Genomic DNA, 10,913 nt, shown 5'->3' on the forward strand with positions numbered 1-10,913 from the left:
GATACCGCTCTTAAGAAATTATACTTTAAAACATATTAAAATGTAGTTTTTGGCAGTTGGAGTGCCCAATTTTCCTTTATGGCATGGGCAACCTTAAGAAAAATATTTTGAGAGCTCAGTTCTTCTCACATTAAATACAAGCTGAAAAGGTGAATGGTACTAGGCAAATGGTCAGCGTGCCTCTCTGGTCATATGTTCGACTTCGAACCTGTATGAAGTTCTGCTTTCAAAGCCACTAATCCACGGGCCTCCATAGGGCAGGACTTGAGGTGGGTGGACATCTCGGAAATCCTTCGCTATCAGTTCAGCAGGATGCTGATGATTTCACTTGACGTTGAAAAAGCAAGGAGAGAGATGTTAGGCTTATGCTATTCCCGTCACGCTAGTGTTAGATGTCATGACTGTTTTTATTTTATGGACAGCACAATTCAGTTTAAAAACAGACCACGCAGCGCCAACGTGTGGGCATCCGCTGGTAGGTTGGCCGCGTTGACGAGCTAGAGAACAACTGCTTATCAGCCTACTATTTATGGCTTCACTTGTGCATTTCAGGCATGTCGGTGAGGAGAACTCTCAGGTACAGTTCTCAGCCCAGCTGATAAACAGTACAGCTGCCACCGGAATGCAGTGCCTGACATCATCCTGCCGTGCTGTCTGTGCAGAAAGGGTCGCCGTTGGTAAAGATGAAAAGGACTGCAGATGTCATCTTCCAAATGCTGTGCTTTTTTAGGTAGTCCATTGAAAGTCCAGTGCTCCAAAACCAGTACTAGGAAGCTGGTTTCACTATATTCTCCTCGAGGTTTATTTTGTTCAAAACCCCAAGTTTCACTGAAGACGAGTCATCGGCCCACACGATGGATGTAGACAAACTTTTTTTTTTAGTTCTGAAAATCGATTTCCTCTGATGTTTGTGCAGCAGCTGTTTCAACTTGTCTTTGAAAAAGCTGGTTGTGAGAGTGTAGAGGATTGGGTTCAAGGCACTGTTTACTGGGAGGAAAAAAATGACGACCCAGGAAGTGATTGTTTCTGAGAAGGAAACGAAGTGTGAAAGAAAGCTGAGGTTTTCATAGACACAAGACACATAACATTTTATCGTCGAAGCTACTTTTGAGACGGCTACGTGGCTCGTTTATGTCGTCTCTCACCTCATGGAAAAGCTCTCTGCTGGAAGAGCACGGGAGCTACGAATTCAAGGTCCTACCACCGACTTTTCTGAGTTTCAGAAACGACTTCACACGTTGTTACGAAACAACGTGGGAGGAGATATGTGAAAACACTTCATACACTATAAATTGATACATAATGTATTCTTCTTGTTTTCATTGCCCTTTCTTATAGAAAAATAAGAAAATGAGGAAATAATTCATAATCAATAGGACAGTGTCCAGAACTAGAAGGTTCTGGTCCAGAGTCAGCTCTGACCTTGGTCTGAATTTCAGTCCTGAAGGTCTTCCTGCCCCGCCCTCATATCCCCGCTGCTATATTCAGAGTGCAGTCAGAAGATTTGAAGAGCAAAAAAGAATATATCTCCAAACTCAACGAATTCCTTCTGTGTGAAGGCTTACAAAGGCTAATAGAATATTAAGGGAAATATGCCAGAAAAAGTGAGGAGAAATTTTGGATGGCAGTGTCCTTTCTGAATTCAGTTGTCCCTCAGTATCCACCATGGAAGTGGTTCCAGGAGCTCCACAGACACCGAAATCCACAGGTTCTCAAGTCCGTTAAATAAAATGGCATAGTATTTGCATATAACCTATGCACATCCCCCCGTATACTTTACATCATCCCTAGATTACTTCACCTAATACAAGGTACAGCCATGTAAAGAGTTGTAAATACAATGTAAATGCTATTTGCCAGCACAAGGCAAATTAAAGTTTTGCTTTTTGGAACTCTCTGGAAATTTGTTTCCAATATTTTCCGTCTGCAGTTGGTTGAAATGCATGGATTTGGAACGCAGGGCTACGGAGGGCCGACGGTACATCAGTTGCTTGGTTAGGATGAAATCTATTTTCTCCCTTAAACAGAGCCTGCTCCCAGGGTTACACACTTCTTAGCTGTGTGACTGTGGGCAAATCCCCTAAGCTCCTCAGACCTCAACTGCCTTATCTGTGAAAGGGGCTGACGATAACTTACATGACTGAAGTCAGTGAACTGGGCCGGCTCTGCGGACAACCATTTTCAGAACCTGGGGTTCTCCAGTCCCACCACACTCTGCTGTCTCCTCCCCCATCTTCAAAAGTCTGAGAACTGCCATCTCAGGTGAGAGCTGGACATAAGCCTAGCATCCTTCCTCTCCCCCTCTCCTTTGTGACCCCCTCCTTCCCTTCCCATCCTGTAAATTTCTTATCCTTCAGACACTGTTGCTTGTTCTTCTCTTAGCCCTGCTCTGTTCCCTACATCCCGTCTGTTCTTCCTCCGGTTTACTTTTCCACGTCTTTGACTTTATCTGCCCTTTCCTCCTTCCCTTTGATCTCTCCCTTCTCCTTTTTCTATGTTTGCCTTTCCTCTTTTCCACCCCGTCTTCTCTTTCTTTTCCTTATTTCTTTTTAACTGGAAAGAATACGGAAGAAATACGTTTGTATTTAGCATACCTTAGATTTATTAAATGAAGTTTTATATTACTATATTATCTGTCTTTAATTTAAAAAAAAATTAGATATGAACAGTTTGTGACTGAAGAAAAACAGTCAGCTGTTTTTTGTCTGTTGTGTCCCGAAAGGAGGTTGTGATCAGGAATGAGACTTCCTGTTTGTCTCAGGATGACTCACTGATGTAAGGTTAGCAGGTAAGTCCTGAGATGGGAGGGCTGAAGCCAGCTTATCTTTGGGGCTGACCCCATGTACTCTCAGTGACCTACCATGATGGAGCAGACCCCAGAGTTCTTGGAGGGTGGGGACAGCGGCCATTTAGGTCCATGAATGTAGCAATTTCTACGACACCATGGGGAGTTGGGCAAGCGAGCAGGGGCTTAGTCAAGTGTGGTAAAGACTTCTCTCCTAGGTGCACTGAGGTATTCAAGACGAACCTCAAAGGACTGAACTATAAAATGTAGAGAAAGACCAATGTGTGGCCCAACAACATTTTCATGATTTTTTTTCCTGTTCTAGTTCCATACCATGATCTAAAACGTCTTAGACTCTCTCCAGGAATAATGATTACCACCCCTGCTATCAGAAAACCTTGTTGTGGGACTAAGCTCATAGGTTAAGGGGATGCTGCAAATGTTGTATGTCATTTTGCAGTGAGGCATTTGGCAAGGCAGAGGGACATAAATAGTTGCAGGTGTTTGTTACTTGTACATTCATCACTCTTTTATAAGGGCTTCTGATGTGTCAACCCCATGCTCGACACTTCTTTTGTTTTTATCCAAAAGATTTCATATTCCATGGAATCTCATGATAAAGTCATACAAATAGAATTTCACAAAATCGATTTATCTTAGGCCTATTGTCAGAAAGTTTAGTTAAGAATAAAATAAGATGACTGTTAAAGATGTTCCTCTGGTACAAATCCTGAAAACATCTTCTACCAAGATGAAGAAGACAATTCCTGCCCTGGAGGAACACTCCAAATAGATTTGCAATAGGCTGAAAAAGTGAGTTGAAGATGATCCCAAAGTTTGTTTCCCTGAGGGCTGGGCAAAAGCCCTGGGTGGACCCTAGGATGGCTACAATTTCTAGGTCCCAGAAAGGCCTTCAAGCAAAATCCTAACTAATGAAAGGTGATTTTCTCTGGTTGAAGTAGGGGTGTGGCCTTTTAGATAGGCACTTTCATGGAACATTAGACCTCCACAGGGCACAGTGTGACAACCACGTGGCTAGGGCCATGAAATAGACCGGTGGTTCTTAATCAGGGGTGTGCACCTTAGAATCACAAAGCACCCATGTAGAGGCCTTGGCCCCTATAGACTAAATTCAGAGGCCCAGGGTGGAACCTGGACACGTATATTTTGTGTTGTTTTAGGTACTCTTGGTGAAGCATCACTATGTAGCCCAAGTGGAAGCAAGACACTAAGACTTAGTTTTCCTCTGTCTCCTGTGTTTTTGTTATTCTTGTCTGGGTTGCACCATTACTCGGCTCCTATCTTAGAATACTGATTATAAAACACTTAGGAAATCCTAAACCTTTGTATTCAAGTTGTAGGTATTTATGGAGAACTTACTATATGTGACAGACTGTATTCTCGCCTCGTCAAACAAAGGGCATAAGAAAGCACAACGTACTTGGGAATAACAGAAGGGACTGACCTGGTATTTCCACCCGGAAGAGGGAAAGGATTTTAATTACAAATACAGGAATCCAGCAGATGGCATCAGAGAACACTATAAAAAAGAAACGGTTTGCGACGGCCGCCTCTCTTCCAGTGTTATTCCTCACTTCTGAAGTCTGCAAGGCAGTTTTTTGAATGGAACAGAACATAATAGTATAGGAAAACACAATGATGAGAAAAGCCAGCAAATTCACACCTGTTGGGAAAAGCACACCTCTTAACATCTCAGGTGTATAAATCAACAGTAGAAATACTGTGCTACTTAGATGTTCAATATGGTGCCTCTTCCCCTCCCCTGTACTTCCAGGAAGCATTCTTGTTATAGGCCCAGTGGTAAATCAGCTAAAACCCTGAATCCAAGGCTGTAAACTGGAACAAGTTAAAAAAAACTGGGTTTGCCAGATCAAAAAGATATTTTAAATACATAAACACTTTTCCAAGAATTGTAGACTTTGAAATTCAGATCTACGTATATCATGAGGTAAATTTTAGCTTTTTTAAAGCAGGAAAACAGCTATTTCATTTTTAGTTCTCTGCAAATTCAAACCTTAAGGGATTACTGTAATCACATGCACAGCTCAAGAAATCAATACGCCCCTATCCCTTTAACTTATAAATATGAAAAAGATATCCTTGGAATATCAAGAAGACAACAGCCTCAGAAACATTATTTTTTATGATTTTTGGTTTTCAAAAAATAACACATAGGACTAAAATACATTTTTATTTTTTCTTCAGATTGCCCACAGTAATCTAAACTAAAATTCAGAACCTTTGAGACTTGTTTTAGAAAAACAAGGAATAACAGAAAAACTAAAAATTCAACTACATAAATTACTCTTTTAGGGTCAAATATGTTCAGAAGATTCTCACTTATCATTATCGTATAATGCTGACTTCTTTGTTGCTCTGTTATATTCTTGCTATCATAAAAATCCTAAAACTGATCATCTTATTCCTTATAGTGAACATAAAATTCCCATATAATTTCAAAGTTATTTAAAAAATGTTCATCTGATTAGACTGTATGTAAGACTGGTGAAGTCGAGGGAAAAATTCTACAAATTCAAGGTGTTCCATTGTTTTCATCCAAAAGATTTCATATTCCATGGAATCTCATTATATATTCACATAAATAGAATTTCACAAAATTAATTTATCTCAGGCCTATTGTCAAAAAGTTTAGTTAAGAATAAAATAAGGGAGGAGCTTCAAGATGGCTGAAGAGTAAGACGCGGAGATCACCTTCCTCCCCACAGATACAGCAGAAATACATCTACGCGTGGAACAACTCCTACGGAGCACCTACTGAACGCTGGCAGAAGACCTCAGACCTCCCAAAAGGCAAGAAACTCCCCCACGTACCTGGGTAGGGCAAAAGAAAAAGGAAAAAACAGAGACAAAAGAATAGGGACGGGACCTGCACCAGTGGGAGGGAGCCGTGAAGGAGGAAAGGTTTCCACACACTAGGAAGCCCGTTCGGGGGCGGAGACTGCGGGAGGCAGAGGAGGGAAGCTTCGGAGCCGCGGAGGAGAGCACAGCAAGAGGGGTGCAGAGGGCAAAGTGGAGACATTCCCGCACAGAGGATCGGGGCCGACCAGCACTCACCAGCCCGAGAGGCTTGTCTGCTCACCCGCCGGCGCGGGCGGGGCTGAGAGCTGAGGCTCGGGCTTTGGAGGTCAGATCGCAGGGAGAGGACTGGGGTTGGCGGCGTGAACACAGCCTGAAGGGGGCTAGTGCACCACGGCTAGCTGGGAGGGAGTCTGGGACAAAGCCTGGACCTGCCGAAGAGGCAAGAGGCCATTGTGTCGGGGTGCGCAAGGAGACAGGATTCAGAGCATCGCCTAAACGAGCTCCAGAGACGGGAGTGAGCCGCGGCTTCAGCGCAGACCCCAGAGACGGGCATGAGACACTAAGGCTGCTGCTGCAGCCACCAAGAATCATGTGTGCGAGCACAGGTCACTTTCCACAACTCCTCTCCTGTGAGCCTGTGCAGCCCGCCACTGCCAGGGTCCCATGACCCAGGAACAACTTCCCCGGGAGAACGCACGGCGTGCCTCAGGCTGGTGCAACGTCTCGCCGGCCTCTGCCGCCGCAGGCTCGCCCCGCATCCATACCCCTCCCTCCCCCCGGCCTGAGTGAGCCAGAGCCCCCGAATCAGCTGCTCCTTTAACCCCGTCCCGTCTGAGCGGGGAACAGATGCCCTCAAGTGACCTACAGGCAGGGGCGGGGCCAAATCCAAACCTGAGCCCCTGGGAGCTGTGAGAACAAAGAAGCAAAAGGGAAATCTCTCCCAGCAGCCTCAGGAGCAGCGGATTAAATCTCCACAGTCAACTTGATGTTACCTGCATCTGTGGAATACCTGAATAGACAACGAGTCATCCCAAATTGAGGAGGTGGACTTTGGGAGCAAAGATATATATATATATTTTTTCCTTTTTCTCTTTTTGTGAGTGTGTATGTGTATGCTTCTGTGTGTGATTTTGTCTTTATAGCTTTGCTTTTACCATTTGTCCTAGGGTTCTGTCTGTCCGTTTTGTGTGTGTGTGTTTTCTTTTTATTACTTAAAAAAATTTTTTTCTTAATAATTATTTTTTCTTTTAATAACTTTATATTATTTTACTTTATTTTATCTTCTTTCTCTATTGCTTTCTATTTTTTCTCCCTTTTATTCTGAGTCGTGTGGAGGACAGGCTCTTGGTGCTCCAGCCAGGCGTCAGGGCTGTGTCTCTGAGGTGGCAGAGCCAAGTTCAGGACACTGGTCCACAAGAGACCTCCCAGCCCCATGTAATATCAAATGGCGAAAATCTCCCAGAGATCTCCATCTCAATGCCAAGACCCAGCTCCACTCAACGACCAGCAAGCTACAGTGCTGGATACCCTATGCCAAACAACTAGCAAGACAGGAACACAACCCCACCCATTAGCAGAGAGGCTGCCTAAAATCATAATAAGGCCACAGACACTCCAAAACACACCACCAGACATGGACCTGCCCACCAGAAAGACAAGATCCAGCCTCATCCACCAGAACACAGGCACGAGTCCCCTCCACCAGAAAGCCTACACAACCCACTGAACCAACCTTAGCCACTGGGGACAGACACCAAAAACAATGGGAACTACGAACCTGCAGCCTGTGAAAAGGAGATCCCAAACACAGTAAGTTAAGTAAAATGAGAAGACAGAAAAACACACAGCAGGGGAAGGAGCAAGATAAAAACCCACCAGACCTAACAAATGAAGAGGAAATAGGCAGTCTACCTGAAAAAGAATTCAGAGTAATGATAGTAAAGATGATCCAAAACCTTGGAAATAGAATAGAGAAAATACAAGAAACATTTAACAAGGACCTAGAAGAACTAAAGAACAAACAGACAATGATGAACAACACAATAAATGAAATTTAAAATTCTCTAGAAGGGATCAATAGCAGAATAACTGAGGCAGAAGAATGGATAATGGACCTGGAAGATAAAATAGTGGAAATAACTACTGCAGAGCAGAATAAAGAAAAAAGAATGAAAAGAAATGAGGACAGTCTCAGAGCCCTCTGGGACAACATTAAATGCACCAACATTCGAATTATAGGGGTTCCAGAAGAGAAAAAGGGACTGAGAAAATATTTGAAGAGATTATAGTTGAAAACTTCCCTAATATGGGAAAGGAAATAGTTAATCAAGTCCAGGAAGCACAGAGAGTCCCATACAGGATAAATCCAAGGAGAAACGCCAAGACACATATTAATCAAACTATCAAAAATTAACTACAAAGAAAAAATATTAAAAGCAGCAAGGGAAAAACAACAAATAACACACAAGGGAATCCCCATAAGGTTAACAGCTGATCTTTCAGCAGAAACTCTGCAAGCCAGAAGGGAGTGGCAGGACATATTTAAAGTGATGAAGGAGAAAAACCTACAACCAACATTACTCTACCCAGCAAGGATCTCATTCAGATTTGACAGAGAAATTAAAACCTTTACAGACAAGCAAAAGCTCAGAGAATTCAGCACCACCAAACCAGCTTTACAACAAGTGCTAAAGGAACTTCTCTAGGCAGGAACCACAGGAGAAGGAAACGACCTACAATAACAAACCCAAAACAATTAAGAAAATGGTAATAGGAACATACATATTGATAATTACCTTAAATGTAAATGGATTAAATGCTCCCATGAAAAGACACAGACTAGCTGAATGGATACAAAAACAAGACCTGTATATATGCTGTCTACAAGAGAACCACTTCAGACCTAGGGACACATACAGACTGAAAGTGAGGGGATGGAAAAAGATATTCCATGCAAATCGAAAGAAAGCTGGAGTAGCAATTCTCATATCAGACAAAATAGACTTTAAAATAAAGAGTATTACAAGAGACAAAGAAGGACACTACATAATGATCAAGGGATCGATCCAAGAAGAAGATATAACAATTGTAAATATTTATGCACCTAACATAGGAGCACCTCAATACATAAGGCAAATACTAACAGCCATAAAAGGGGAAATCGACAGTAACATATTCATAGTAGGGGACTTTAACACCCCACTTTCACCAATGGACACATCATCCAAAATGAAAATAAATAAGGAGACACAAGCTTTAAATGATACATTAAACAAGATGGACTTAATTGATATTTATAGGACATTCCATCCAAAAACAACAGAATACACCTTCTTCTCAAGTGCTCATGGAACGTTCTCCAGGAGAGATCATATCTTGTGTCACAAATCAAGCCTTGGTAAATTTAAGAAAATTGAAATCATACCAAGTATCTTTTCTGACCACAACACTATGAGACTAGATATCAATTACAGGAAAAAATTTGTAAAAAATACAAACATATGGAGGCTAAACAATACACTACTAAATAACCAAGATATCACTGAAGAAATCAAAGAGGAAGTCAAAAAATACCTAGAAACAAATTACAATGAAAACAGGACCACCCAAAACCTTTGGGATGCAGCAGAAGCAGTTCTAAGAGGGAAGTTTATAGCAATACAATCCTACCTTAAGAAACAAGAAACATCTCAAATAAAAAACCTAACCTTACACCTAAAGCAATTAGAGAAAGAAGAACAAAAAAAAACCAACGTTAGCAGAAGGAAAGAAATCATAAAGATCAGATCAGAAATAAATGAAAAAGAAATGAAGGAAACGATAGCAAGGATCAGTAAAACTAAAAGCTGCTTCTTTGAGAAGATAAACAAAATTGATAAACGATTAGCCAGACATCAAGAAAAAAAGGGAGAAGACTCAAATCAATAGAATTAGAAATAGAAAAGGAGAAGTAACAACTGACACTGCAGAAATACAAAGGATCATGATAATTACTACAAGCAACCCTATGCCAATAAAATGGGCAACCTGGAAGAAATGGACAAATTCTTAGAAATGCACAACCTTCCAAAACTGAACCAGGAAAATAGAAAATATGAACAGACCAATCACAAGCACTGAAATTGAAACTGTAATTAAAAATCTTCTAAAAAACAAAAGCCCAGGACCGGATGGCTTCACAGGTGAATTCTATCAAACATTTAGAGAAGAATTGTCACCTATCCTTCTCAAACTCTTCCAAACTATAGCAGAGGGAGGTACACTCCCAAACTCATTCTACGAGGCCACCATCACCCCGATACCAAAACCAGACAAAGATGTCACAAAGAAAGAAAACTACAGGCTAATATCACTGATGGACATAGATGCAAAAATCCTCAACAAAATACTAGCAAACAGAATCCAACAGCACATTAAAAGGATTGTACAGCATGATCAAGTGGGGTTTAACCCAGGAATGCAAGGATTCTTCAGTATACGCAAATCAATGTGATACACCATATTAACAAATTGAAGGAGAAACACCATATGATCATCTCAATAGATGATAGTTCTTTTGCCCTTTATCCGGGTCTTTTCCCTGGCTGTGGGTCTCTAGCTCCTGGAACACGACCTCTGCCTTCACTTGGCTAATGTGTCCTCATCCTCTGGGCCTCCGTTTGGATTCATTTCTACTGGGATGTCTTCCCTGATCCTCAGATCTGGGGCTCCTAGAACATCCTGTACTCCTCCTTCGTGGCATCTGTCAGCTTGTGACATGAGGACGTGTTTCCTTGTCTTCATCCTTCTTTCTGGCTGCAGATCTGTGGGGCCAATCTGTTTTTTCTCCAGTTCCCAAAATAGTGCCTGGCCTATAGGAGGTGCTTAATAAATCCTGTCTGAACCAATGAACGTACAGTAGTGTGTGTGCATATGTGTGTGTGAGGGAGAGAGGGTTTCCACGAAGTGCACCTATGCCAGGAATGGCTTACAACATTGTAGGTGTGCCATAGCCACGAAAAAATGGCTGTCAACTAGGGTTTATTGAGGAGTATTATTAAAATGGTGCAAATAAAGTGTTTTCTTTTTCAAAGGAAGAAGAGAAGGAATAGATGGAGAATAGCTGGGAGGGGTGGTTAGGACCATTTTGTGATGGGCTTTAAGTGACTAATTTAAACTTGTCCTTGGTTGTAGGGAGTTCCTGAAAGTCTCTGAGCAGAAGATACTCAGTCCTTTTGGTACTCAGGTAGTGAACAGATAAGAAGGAAAGAGAAGACCCCAGAAGCCAAAAGACCAGTGAGGGCTAATG

At 42.0% G+C, this 10,913-nt stretch overlaps 1 protein-coding gene across 1 annotated transcript in view; it reads right to left on the minus strand.

Moving 5' to 3' along the window:
* Positions 1 to 766: 766 nt before the first annotated feature.
* RXFP2 (relaxin family peptide receptor 2) overlaps positions 767 to 10,913 on the minus strand; it is a gene marked incomplete at its 3' end in the record, with an annotated part of 61,528 nt that continues 51,381 nt past the window's right edge. Inside the window, exons 17-18 of the mRNA XM_082675831.1 lie at positions 4,251 to 4,469; positions 767 to 1,026 (exon numbers count right to left, since the gene is read on the minus strand). Of these exons, the coding sequence (XP_082531957.1) occupies positions 767 to 1,026; positions 4,251 to 4,469 (479 nt within the window). The remainder of the gene's footprint in view (positions 1,027 to 4,250; positions 4,470 to 10,913) is intronic.

This window comes from Grampus griseus (genome assembly GCF_964374135.1).
Source record: "Grampus griseus genome assembly, chromosome: 18".
Taxonomy (NCBI): Eukaryota; Metazoa; Chordata; class Mammalia; order Artiodactyla; family Delphinidae; genus Grampus; species Grampus griseus.